This window comes from Carassius gibelio, chromosome A15 (assembly GCF_023724105.1).
Source record: "Carassius gibelio isolate Cgi1373 ecotype wild population from Czech Republic chromosome A15, carGib1.2-hapl.c, whole genome shotgun sequence".
Lineage (NCBI taxonomy): Eukaryota > Metazoa > Chordata > Actinopteri > Cypriniformes > Cyprinidae > Carassius > Carassius gibelio.
In genome coordinates this window covers 5980843-5994627 of record NC_068385.1, presented here as the reverse complement: position 1 = coordinate 5994627, position 13785 = coordinate 5980843, and the positions used below count along the sequence as shown (strand labels likewise).

At 35.1% G+C, this 13785-nt stretch overlaps 1 protein-coding gene and 2 non-coding genes across 4 annotated transcripts in view; 1 reads left to right on the top strand and 2 right to left on the bottom strand.

Moving 5' to 3' along the window:
- The first annotated feature begins 2512 nt into the window (after window positions 1-2512).
- Window positions 2513-2584, top strand: trnap-agg (transfer RNA proline (anticodon AGG)). The gene has a single exon. It is a non-coding gene; the product is annotated as a tRNA-Pro (tRNA).
- Window positions 2585-2784: 200 nt separating this feature from the next.
- trnai-aau (transfer RNA isoleucine (anticodon AAU)) lies at window positions 2785-2858 on the bottom strand. Its single transcript has one exon. It is a non-coding gene; the product is annotated as a tRNA-Ile (tRNA).
- A 1418-nt stretch (window positions 2859-4276) lies between these two features.
- The window catches only part of LOC128029168 (ephexin-1-like), a 23708-nt gene continuing 14199 nt past the window's right edge, over window positions 4277-13785 (bottom strand). For both annotated transcript variants that reach the window (XM_052616762.1, XM_052616761.1), the window contains exons 7-15: window positions 12528-12680; window positions 10840-10969; window positions 10633-10707; window positions 9508-9597; window positions 8513-8676; window positions 7308-7466; window positions 7142-7221; window positions 6348-6452; window positions 4277-6088 (exon numbers count right to left, since the gene is read on the bottom strand). In XM_052616762.1, the coding sequence (XP_052472722.1) occupies window positions 5871-6088; window positions 6348-6452; window positions 7142-7221; window positions 7308-7466; window positions 8513-8676; window positions 9508-9597; window positions 10633-10707; window positions 10840-10969; window positions 12528-12680 (1174 nt within the window). In that variant the 3' untranslated portion in view covers window positions 4277-5870. The remainder of the gene's footprint in view (window positions 6089-6347; window positions 6453-7141; window positions 7222-7307; window positions 7467-8512; window positions 8677-9507; window positions 9598-10632; window positions 10708-10839; window positions 10970-12527; window positions 12681-13785) is intronic.

The following is a 13785-nucleotide window of genomic DNA, read 5'->3' as shown; positions in this document are numbered from 1 at the left end:
CAGTCTCAACAACCTGGAGCTGAACACGCTCAAAACAGTGGAGATGATCGTGGTCTTCAGGAGAAACTCCCCCCACTCACCATCATGAACAGCCCTGTGACTGCAGTGGAGTCATTCAGGTTCCTGGGAACCACAATCTCTCAGGACCTGAAGTGGGACATTCACATTGACTCCATCGTGAAAAAGGCCCAGCAGAGGTTGTACTTCCTTCGCCAGCTGAGGAAGTTTAACCTGCCACAGGAGCTGCTGAAACAGTTCTACTCCACCATCATTGAATCCATCCTCTGCACTTCAGTAACTGTCTGGTTCAGCTCAGCTTCTAAATCTGACCTCAGAAGACTACAGAGAGTAGTCCGGACTGCTGAGCGAATCATCGGTTCAACTCTCCCATCTATTCAAGAACTGTACTTATCCAGAGTGAGAAAAAGGGCTGTCAAAATCACTCTGGACCCCTCACATCCAGCACACTCCCTCTTTGAACTGTTGCCATCTGGTCGACGCTACAGAGCACTGAGCACTAGAACGACCAGACACAGGACCAGTTTCTTCCCTCAGGCAATCCATCTTATGAACAGCTGACAATAATGGCGAACACACTACACTTTATATTTATATACACACACACTTTATTTATCTAACACACATACTTAGTATACACTTAAATTTTGCACACAATATATATGTACATACATAACTTCACTTTGTAATATACCTGCCTACAATTGTCATTTGTATATTGTCATTCACTGTCTACATATTTGTATTTTATTCTTTTGTTATGTGTTTTATGTTCTGTCGCTGTCATTCTGTTGTACTGCGGAGCAGGGCCGTCGCCAGAACAAACCAAATGGGGGGGCATTTAATTTTCATAGGGGGGCACACTTTTTTTAATGATCTGAGACAGACCATAACATAAACCAAAATTAGGCTATAACTAAAATAGACCACAATAGTCTTGTTTTGTTCAATTATTCAAATAAAATACTTCACCGTTTGATCTCAACGTCTCTGTTTATTGTCTCTTAACATTTCCAAAACCGCCAAAAAATTATTCTGAGATCACATGCAACGCGAGCTGCGCAAAGGAATTGCGTATAAACAATACAATACTTTATGCTTAACTAAATGAATTGCATGATTTATATATACATATACATATACTTACACACAAACTGCATATTGTAATTTGAATTAATAAAACTACTAACACAAAAATAACATATTGAAAGGTCTGCTGCTGGAGACTTGCCATTGGCTGTTGTATTTGAATAATTAATGAGGTAGGTCTTTGCAAGGTTTGGGTGCTGTTTTGGGATGTTTTAACAGTCATTTATGAATATAATTATATTTAAAATTATGTTCTGTGTAATAATGCGTTGAATAATGAATCGTCTGAATCATTTCTGAAGGTAATGTGTTATGCATTTCTAGTGTTACCGTTGTAGTGATTACTGTTCATGTGAGCCAACTTCTGCCGAAACAACGTTATTATTAGGGCAATGGTCTAATTCAATAACATTCAATATTATACGTCTAACTGCGCGTTCACACCGGCGGCGTCGGGAGCGTGAAAAATCACCCTTGCTGTTCTGTTCACGACGCAGCAGAAAGATTCGTGAGCGCTCAGATGGTCTGACGTAGTCACACAGACTGAATTTTTATTTTGTATTAAAAGTGGCCGCAAAGCAAACAGACTTGCTGATCTTATGCGGACTAACCACAAGGAGGTTAACGTTATAAGTTGATCTCATTAAATGTTGTTGTGGACGAAATTTTAAGATCCTTTACTTAAAATGAACGATCTCAGACACCTTGGTACATGTATCACTTTTAATTATTTTTTTATGTCCCTGTACGCAAACAGGGACACATCATAGATTACTGCAAACGCGAAACAGAAATAATCAACCTGTCCTCTATTTTGCTTTGGAACTAATGTGACGGAGCTGCGTCCTCTGGAATCCTCTTTAGTTGACTTTTACGTTCCGATTGATTGCTGCCCAACCGCGTCATAGCTCATTACCATAAAGTTGCCTTGATTTAAACTCTGCTCGACGCTCTCAAAGGCCAAGTCGCGCCGCGCAGCTCCTCTCTGGTTTACATTGAAAATGAATGACTTCCGGCCACTTTGACGCTCTCGACGCCGGCGGTGTGAATGCACAGTAATGCAAGTTTGGTTAATTGTTCTGTGCGTTACGTTTAGGGGGGCACAAAAAGTCATTTGGGGGGGCACTGCCCCTTGACGACGGGCCTGCTGCGGAGCTTCTGTCACGAAAACAAATTCCTCGTATGTGTAAACATACCTGGCAATAAAGCTCATTCTGATTCTGATAATACTTTCACTTAGATAAAATTGAAAAAGGAGTACTTTTACTGGAGTAATATTTTATTATATGTATCTGTATTATATGTGTATTTTATGATATGTATAAGTACTTGATTTGTGTATTTCGTCCACCACTGTTAAACTATATATGTCCACTATTGGGATGTGGAATACAATGTTATGCGTGGCTCGTTGGTCTAGGGGTATGATTCTCGCTTAGGGTGCGAGAGGTCCCGGATTCAAATCCCGGACGAGCCCAACTTCTAGTTTTCTTTTTCTCGTTCTTTACAAAATGAGAAAGCCAAAGCGGTAGTAAATGGAGCCCATGGCAAAATACTTCCTCGAAACCACAGTATGGAACAAGGCAGAGCAGCATGCGCGAGTCTGGTTGTATAGAGTCTAACTTTAGCAATCACTATTCTAAATCTAGTCTTGAATCTACAGAACAAAACAAACACTGGCCCGTACGGGGATCGAACCCGCGACCTTGGCGTTATTAGCACCACGCTCTAACCAACTGAGCTAACCGGCCGTAGAATACTAGCTGGAAAATGTCATTTCAAAAACTTACATTTTTACATTATTCACATTTGCTTTTAAAAAATGTAATATATCTACCCATCTAAATGACCAATCACGTTATCGTATAAATATTAACACTATTTATCTTAATTGGTAAATGTTAAGTAACCCAGCCATAAACGCCTTTAATAATTTTCTATATTTAAATTGAGGCAGTACTATATGTCACTCCAGCAGATGTTGAGTTGTAAATCAAGTATCAAATGTGATGTAGACGATTTCTTTTTAATGCACTTACACAGCTGTGATTTTCCCCCCCGCCAGATGTCAGTAGAGCCACTCGCCTGAACTATTTCTTAGCACAATGCTTATTTATTAGAAAGCTTAAATGTTTTTGTTGTTGTTGTTTTTATTTTCAAGTTGACTTGAACCTGAGGTTCAGTGCAATTATAATTTTTTACAGATTAGAGTATATTAAAATCTTCTCTTTTGGTTTATTGCACAACCTAATGTCAATTTTTTGACTTATCTCCATTGAACAATATTCAAAATTCCTTATAATACAGTGATAAGTTTTATAATGTCACCCAGCATGTTTTTACTAGCTGTGACACTTGCTTATTGTCTCTATATGAAATCAAATCAATCATATCTTTCCATCTAAAATAGTTTTGTGTATAAACTTCTCTGCTTATCTGAATTTAGTGGATTATTCTCACGTGACCTGCAAAGTTGACTAGATATTTATATGTACATATCACTTTCATTTTTATCTGCAAGAGAGCCTTTTGTTTAAGCAAAACTCTAGGAACTTTTATTTTAAAAGTTATAAAATATCAGTTTCTAAAGTTTTTTAAAGAAGTGATTTCCAATACACTGTAAGTGAAAGTACACTGTAAGTCACCTGGTCTCAGTCACATGCTCACGTTTCAAGACCTCACCATCCTAAACGCTCCTCTGATAATATTTGAACTGCTCATGTTTTTGAGAGTAAAAGATGTCTGTGAAGAGCTGGAAAAGAGGAAGTGGCCTGGTGTTGTCTGTTCTGCAGCTGCAAAGCCTGAGCTTCATGAAACAACTTGTGTGAAACTACCAAGAAATCGGTCTGTAATCTGCTGTTAATTTCAACATCACATTCTCGGTCAAATCTTCATATTCATTTACCAGAATATTCAGACACATATAGTAACTATACTAAAGCTTTTGAAATAATTTAACCATCACAAAGTGCCTGGTACCCTTTTTATCATTCATAGAGTTCCTGATGAATAAAGTCAAGTTTTACCCCACATTTTTTCACCTCACTGAATATCAATACGTCACATTAGAGATATTAAAAAAGTTGTGTCAAAACTTAAACTGAGCAGAAATTAAGATATCTTACAGAAAGCGGGTATTTGTCATTTATTAGACGAGTTGAGACGGGGATGACAAGCTCTCAACATTCAAGATTTATTTTCATTAACAATAAATTATCTTTTTACAAAATGAAATGGAACAATTATTTGGCAACAACTCTGTACACGCGAGGTTTTCATATGAACATGCACACAAATATAAAAACACCTACTTCAGACGAGCAGCAAGACTCGTCTCTCATGAAGATTACATTCTGTCTTTGGAAAGATTGTTAAACCACATCTAACCATATGCAACATAATAAAGTGACAAAAGCATTTATTTCTAGGTAAATAGATGTTTTTGACCTAGCTAGCTATATGACATGTAAGCAACAACTAAATTTACTGCTAATGTTACAACTTCTCTAATTTTAAATAAGGTCCCGTTCACACATGATGTCTTAATAATAATTTACCAGCAAATACTGTAAGTGTGTGAAATGGGCAATTGATAATATCTAAATATGTGTCCTCCAAATGTAATAAAACAGAATTTGTGAGTGATGAAAAATTCTTAGCAATTAGACATTAAACAAACCTGTTTATGTATATATTATATAGGGCTATAACATGCATCTATAGTGGCTACACAGTGGTATTAAAGATGATCTATGGTGCATAATCTTAAGAGACATTTTACAAATAATGCAATCAGATTTGTTAAACTCACAATGCGCTGAATCTCCACACATTAGTGTCCTTACTATTACAACCAATGTAATAGAAACTGCAGTCTTAATATAAGTGATATATAATTTTAATAATTTATTAATGTTGATATTCAAGATTTGAGTGTTTACAAAATCAGTTTGTTAGAATGTAATCTTAAACGATCTTGGGATTTCGTCTGGGCTTCAAAATGACTAGAAATAGCCCTGAATAAGCCACATCACTGAGCATTTTTACTTTGAGTATAAGTTACCATGTTGCATCTGGTTAGGACACAGTTGTTGGACTGGTTTAACAACATTACTCTCTTGTGTGTAGTGTTTTGTGTAGGAAAACATTGTTTAATGTTCATGCAGAACGTGCAAAAAATGTCTCAGTGTCCTTCATCTGCAGTTTTTACCTTCATGTCCCCCCCCCCCAAAAAAAAAAGCATAAAAAATGCCAGATCTGTACATTAGATCAACTTTGTTCTTTATCTCGCTCTTATTTTCGTTTTGTTCTTCAAGTGGAAGGGAGGAGAATGAGCTCCCCAGGGTACAGTACATCCTCATTGTCCTCCGAGGTTAGTCTAAAAACACAAACCTGTATTGTCAGTAAGGTGTGACCACGCACGCTAATACATTCCTATTCCAGAGAAGCATTACGACTTTACAAAAGTCCTGACGTAGCATTTGTTTTCCTTCCTCATATGTGCCAGCTTCAGAAAAGTGCGTGGTCCTTGTTTGAGGCTGCGGAAGTTGAAATCCTTCTTGCTAACATTTAGTTAGGCTTGCATGGAAGCAGCGATTCAAAAACACAAGTGCTTATAGTGCAAGAGCTGTTCCACAACCCTGTCGAGTCCTCAGTGTGACGCCGGACACGGCAATTAAACACCATTCAATAAAACACTGGAGTCAGGAATTTGGAGAACGAATGGTTGTGGTGGTTATGCGATGCTCTTTCTTGTTCTTAATCTACAGGTCGGTCCAGGTGGGAGTATACTGGGGACTTTTGGCAGGGCGGCGTGCCCTGGCGGTGGCTCTGGCCCCCTGCACTCCTTCCTGTGCCTGCTGGATCCTCTGACACTCTTTAAGGTTCTGAGCCCGAACTTCTTCGCTCATGATCTTCTCCACCACGCGGCTGGGGAACCAGCCTCGCTCGCCGTCATGCAACCTTTCACCCAACATCCAGCCTGAGGCCGAGCAAAGAACATGATATGAAAGTTCAGAGAGAAGAAAAACAGGAAGGCCATGTCACAAAAATAGTAAAACAGAACAGATGAAAAGAATCAAGAATGCGAGAGACACACGTTCATGCAAATGACAACAGATAATGCAGAAATGAAAACCCTGATAAAGCTGCATGGCTTACCGCAAGTCTTTTATTTAATGTAAACACTGACTTATTTTTAAGGATGTGTAATGTGTGTCGATGTGTTTGTGTTCTCTTACCATCATCAGTGCACTCCAGAATGTGCAGCACATCAGCCATTTCTACAGAGAGCTCATCAGGTTCCTGGGAGGAGTACGACTGGATGCACTGAACCTGTGCAGAATCTGACATGCACCAGAAAAACAATAAATCATACTGCACACGGATACACACCAATTCAACGAATGAAAATAAAGTACAATTTGACGTTACATTATTTATTTATTAATATTATAAATAAATAATATTATATTATTAGAAAATAAAAATGTAATATTTTATTATTATTTTTAAATACTATTTATGATTTCTTTTATTATGATATAATTTTTATTTAAATTTATATATATATATATTATATTTTTTTATAAATATAATTATTATATTTACTATTAGATCATTTTCTATTGTTATAAATAAAATTAACATTATATGCTGTATTATTTACTGCATAATATTAGAATTGTTTTTTAAATGGTTTATTATTATATTATTGATTTTACTTTAAATAAAATAAAATATTTTATATCATTTATATCACTTATTTAGGGGGAAATAGGACAGCAAAAGATGATAAATAGAGATGGAACAGGACTGAGAAATGGGATTTTGGACCAATTACAGAGCTAAATATGATGACAGAAATAGAAACTGCCTAATTATGACAAACAGAGCTGGGATTTATCTTGTGTGATTCAGACACCAGACATAACCCATTTTTACATTTAGCAGCTTGAGCTTTTATCCAAACCAATGTGCATTCAAGCTACAGCTTTATGTTTCTTTAGAATCAAATGTGATTTATGTGATGTACCTGGTTGGCTAGTGCTGGTCGAGAGGAATCTCGTACGTCGGTTTGGAGTCAAAGCATATATCCAGCGCAGTTTATCACTTCTGTAAACATTCAGAGCACCATTAGTGCAAAAAATAAGTATATATACTGTAATTTCTGTGATACTGATTTAGGACTGTATTCTCACATGGTTTCTGTCTTGAGCATGTAGCTGACTTCTCTGTCCTCCTGGTTCTCCAGCAGTTTCAGCACAAACACACAGGCCAGCATCTGACCCTGATCCTCCAGGTCTTCAGTCCTCAGCATGGAGCGACTGCAGGAGTCCAGAACCTGGTACTTCTCTCCACTGAAACACACACACACAAACACATATACAATAAAATATTCAGCAAAAACAAACATAATAGCTAAAAAAAACATTCTCATTGGAGTGTAAGACTAATATCAGTCAGGTACATTATTATGACAATATTTAGCCATTTTAGAGCAATTTCAGCATTCATATTTCAATAATTAATATCAGCAAACCATTAACGAACAATAAAGTATTGCTATATGTTTGAAAAATTTTAATACTTTTTTTAAATAACGCTAGTGTCCACACCATTAGATAAAATAATTCTGCTCAACATAAGCTGAAATGAAAGGCACTAATTTAACTCATAACAGAATGAAACAAAGCAAAGAAAATTTAATAATAGAATAATTAAGAATAATTAATTACAATTTATATTGTATTATTGTTAATATTATTTAATGTTATAAACAATATTATTGTATTATTGTTAGACTATCTTAATATTATAAAATATAAATATATATATATATATGTATATATATATATATATATATGTGTGTGTGTGTGTGTGTGTACATAATTATAATACTTGTATGTATTTTAAATATAATTAAATATTTTCATGTGATTTATTATTAAATTATTTAAAAAGAACAATATAATAAATTATATTCTGATTTGCTTGAACTGTATATATATATATATATGTGTGTGTACATAATTATAATACTTGTATGTATTTTAAATATAATTAAATATTTTCATGTGATTTATTATTAAATTATTTAAAAATAACAATATAATAAATTATATTCTGATTTGCTTGAACTGTTATTATTCTGATTGGCTGTCAATGTTTACATTGTTCATCAGCTAAAAAAAAAAAGATTCAATGGTATCATTCCTCTGTGTTATGCTATCTCTATTGTTATAATAACAAAGTCATCCGAATGTTTTATTTAATTTCCACAGTTCTGTGTAATAAACTAATTTGCTGTCAGTAAATTGTAGTGTATGTTAATCAAAATGTCTCTTGATTTCCACATTGGCATTGACCGACTGATGACATCACGTGTAGTGATGATGTCACAGACCTGGAGGTGCGTTTGGTGATGAGCAGCAGGTTATTGAACAGGAACAGGTAGATGGGGTGGTAGAGCTTGCGGCTGCGCATGGTCCTGGTGCTCTTGGGTCCAGACATCTGCTGCACCTCTCCCTTCTTCAGGAGCCAGCGAGAGTGAGAGATCACCGGCACCGACTGCAAACAAGAGAACACGACTGCACTTAATGGACCTATAAAGATGTAAGGGTTTCACGCTTTCACGAGACATGAGTAAAGACTGCTTACTAACAATTAAAGGGATTATTCACACTAAAATTAATTTCATTTACTCAACATCATAACGTTGCAATCTCAAACAACTATTTTACGTAAAACCAAAAAAAAGGACATATGTTTACATTGCTCATTTTTATAGCATGAAAATGCATGGCAATGATTTATGAATGTATCATAATTGAAAGAGATACATCAAGTTTAAGTCCAAAAATGCAAATAAAAGCTGAAAAATAAAAAAATTTAAAGTCGGCAACACCAAAGCTCCAAAAGTAACAAAAAATGTATTATTTAAAAAACTATCACATAGCGTATGTGACGTTTCGAGCACACAGGCTCTTCATCAGACAAATTAACAACACTGATGTACCAATCTTTATGGTCCTACCTCCAAGTGATATAAATTCACATGAAAAAAACATTACAAACAAACAACAAGTAACGTTGAATTAAATGTGAAATTTTGAAATTGAAAGACTGAAATTGTATTTTCTTGTAAGATATACTTTTTAAACATTTTTATTATTAAATAATTTTCCCCAGCCTATTAAAATTTTTTAGGGCTTTTTTGTATTTTTTCGACACTTGACAGTTGTCACTATTTAATGTCATTCAATGGAAAATAGGAAGAGGAAGAAAGCCCAGGGGTTTGGAATGACATGAATATATGACATTTTGGGGTAAACTGTTCCTTTTAGTCCAGCAGAAGAGTGCATTCAGGGTTATGGCACAACATCTTTAATCTTGTAGTACCTTCGACTTGAATTCAAGTGTTTTCTCGATGCTGATCAGCTCTTCAGTGCGACTCATCTTCCTCACTCCTTCATTACACTCCTTCACAATCTGAGAGAGACAAACACACACACACACATCTGCATTAATATCACCACATGTGGGGATTTCCCATTCACTTCTATTTTGATAAGAACTAGTTATAAGTGCTCTACACTAACCCACATGTTCACCCAAACCTTCAAATACAACTTTCCGTATTTTTAGATACAAATTAGATTAAATTAAAACTAATTTCCTTGTGGAAACATCTCCCGCTCATCAGGTTTTATGATCTCATCACAATTAGAAAAACACACTCCCACACACAAGAACAAGTCGGACTAAATGACACTTTTAAGTTTCAATCTAACTTGGAGTTCAACAAATCTTTATAAGTGAGCAAACTGCAGATGACCTCTGGGGCATAAACATAATCAGTTTTTATTGAGAGCCACTGTCTTGATTGTGTTAATAATATATCAGAATCATAAGTTTGATCAGTCAAAAGATTTTGCCTCTTCATCGAATTCATAAAATAGAAAGTGTTGTAAAGACATGTACTAAACAACCACAGTACCACACCAAAATAGCAGCATCCCTAGTTATAGGTAGTCAGGCGTCTGTACACATGCCTTTCTATTTAGTGTATGCTATTTTATCAACTTGTGGTAAATGATGCACTTTTAGTTGTTAATTATTTTGCAGGAGCATATAGTGGTGAATTAATGTAGCGATTATGCATTTTCTGTAAACAAACCACAACAAAGCGCCACATGGATTCATTTTTCCATTATGATTGTTGCCACAACAACAAATAATTTGAGTCAGGGAACCTGAATAGCAGTTGAATCACGATAACCTTAATTCCGAAATGACGTAAATGCAGCAATAATCGCTTTAAAATGTTTAAAGAAAATAATTAAGAACAAAAGCAGGATTCTACCTCACAGCTGTTAAAGCCAGAGACTAAAGGAGTGGCGCGGTAACCTTGGTACCACGATCAACAGGGTGAGACGTGCTTGACAGGTGAAAGTCCAGAGACAATGAGACACTGATAACAGCTCATCACCACACCCTGGGATCAACACACACACACACACTTACCCTTTCCAACTCTTGATGAGCTAAAATTGCAGTCTTTTCTCTTTCGGAATTCTCCTCCACCTTCTTCAGAATATTCTGGAACAAAAAGTAGCAGTTTTGATAAACAGACAGACACACTTATGCTACAGAGATAATTCTAAGAAATTTGATTGGCTGACTCATTACCTACAAAAGTTAGTCGAGACTTCTAATTGGCTGACACTTTACCTGAACAAGTAGTTTGAGTCGTGTGATTCGCTGGAAGGGGAGGATGAGGAAGGAGGTAAACGAGAGGCCCTTCACTTTCGGCTGATTCTCCAACAAGGACATATTCTCTCGAAAAAGTGCATTTTCTTGTCTGAAAAACACAGACGTTTATGTATTAGTGTGTGCAAATATAGCCTGTGATTGTAAAACAAAGAGGCAGTAATAGGCAAGTTACACAAAAAGTAGAAAAAAAGGTTTTTGACATACTGTCAAAACACAACTAGCATAGTATTTAAGAGAGTACGCATTTATTAGGCAAGTAAAGTTACCTACATCCGAGCTGCAAACAAGCACATAGATCATTATACACAATGTTGTCCCTTAAACCTTGATTGACTTAAAATAAGTGACTCTTGAAAATGAATGAATCGTTCTTTCCTGATTCACTGAAAAGAACTGATTCAAACGATTTCTGAATCAGACACTTGTTTTGATTCTAATCAGCCAAATGACTATACAAACATCTGTATTGCTGAAATAATCATGTTTATTGATATTATTTAGTTGATTTGAACAAACTCTTTTTCTACTTGGATGCATTACTACTTTGTCGCTACTTTTACATAATGATTCAAATCATGTGGTTTGTTGTGGAAAGGTGTGCTCTCTTTAACCTGGCAGACAACATGGTTTTATTTAATTGCTGTCAGATGAAACTGCTTTGCCTATTGCTGTTAGATTATACAATGTAAAAATCATAAATGTTGGCATCCAGATTAGTCATATTAAACTGCATTCAGTCCACAACCAAACCTAAAACCGCAATGAAGTTGGAAATGATTATGGTTTATAAAATAACCAAGTAACTCAACATAGGTATTCATTCAATGTATATACACATTGCATTGTGGGATACATTATACTACAGCATATTGACTCTTATTTTGCCAAAAGTACTAGGTCATTCTGTGCAAAACAGAAATTTTGGGTAGTGTGAATAGCATATACTGCAGAGATAACATGACTAGCATTTTAGTATGAAATACAGCATTTTACATTACATACATAGCCTGATATTTCACGCAGATCTTTGACAAATATGTGCAGTTTAGCCTCGTTTCCAGCAGGTGGCATATAAGTAAAGTGGCTAAGAATGAAGTTTAGCAATGCACTTTGATTGCACAAGAGAAATGGAGTTTGGACAGCAGCATTTGCTTTAAACTTCCTATTCTTAATTTTGCATATACTGGTTAAATATACAATAGGTTTAATTGTTATAAATCTAAATATAATTAGTATTTAGTAAGAAATTGCCTCTAGGACAACACAATGTACTTGAAATGAATTTAACATTTGGATGGAAGATTGTTTATGTGGTTAGAGTTAATCTTTATGAACCTGTGTGAGTTAAAAACAACAAAACATCAGTTTCTGGTGCACAATCTGTTGTTATGAACATAATGCACACACAGACTGGATTTAACCATAAACTGTATAAAAACAGGTTTTAACCCTTAATCTTAAAAGGAACGGAAAGCGCTGAAACTCACAGAATGTCTCAAGAGCTTTGCACGACTCACAAACACACAAATGAAAGCACCTACACAAACCCTAACACAACACATCAGAAGCCAGCGAGGACTGAAGCCTCAGGCTAGAATCCAGGTATACAGCCTTTTTTAATTTGTACAGGTAAGACATTTTCTTACAGTATTCGTCTGTAGTTCTTCTCCTGGTACGCCTGGTTGATGACGTAACTGATGAAGACTTGGAAGTGCTTAACGGCGTGAGTGTGAACAATGTCGCACACGTCTGAGATCAGGATGGACTCTTCGATCCTGTGTTCCAGATCCATGAGGAACCTGAGGAAAGTATGAGGTCATCACCGTTAGACAACAATATTATGGCTATGTGACATTTTGTATACGCAATTGAGACATGTACTTCAGTGGCAATGGGGAAAGTATATACTGTTTACATATTGTTAATGTTTGCATGTAAGTGTTAGCATCCAGATAATATATGCACATAAAACAAGCTGAACTGAAAAAGCTTGCATGGGCAATAACTTTGAAAATCCACTATCATTAGTTTACATCTGGCCAATTTTGTTTAATGTCACTAGTGATGCAGAAATTAAACATGTTTCTTTACAGAAACTTTAGCTTGAGCTCATTAGCTTAGCTGTACACCAACTAACAAATCAATCTTGAATTCCAATGTTCGCTGTACAAGAGCAGGTTTGGAAGGGCCGAGCTCTTCCTGACTCATGCACATGAATCATAAATTAATAGGTGGATTTTTATGTTGTAAAGCTAGCTGACTGGAATTAAATTGCACCAACACTTTAATTTTAGCCTGTGGGCAATAATGAGTATCAGTGTGACTTGAAGGGAGTTTCACTTCTGAAATATGATTGCAGCAAGATTATGTGAAGTTTATTAATACTGACTGCTTTGTGAGATTAAACTAGTTATGGCTACATAGGAAATTAGAAGGCTATTTATTAGATTAGTAAAAGCAGATATCATAATATGTGACCACACACAGAAGAAGCAACTATTTTTAATAAAATGTATTTAAAATAAAAATTTAAAATACAAATAAATTACTAAACAAATTATTAACTAATAATAAATACTTAACTAGTTTTTATTTGAAATACATAAATTACTAAAATAATAATAATAATAATAATAGTTATCAAAAATTATTAATATTTCCCCCCCCAGATTTACCCTGATATATGTTTATCTTTATATATATATATATACATATATATATATATATATATATATATATATATATATATATATATATATATATATATATATAATGATATATATCATGTGTTTTCAAAATGTATATTTCTGACATATATTTTGAATTACATAATTAAATGATCACTGTTAACAATTGACTGATTATTATCTGATAAACTGATTAATCCCATAGGTTTCCCCACAA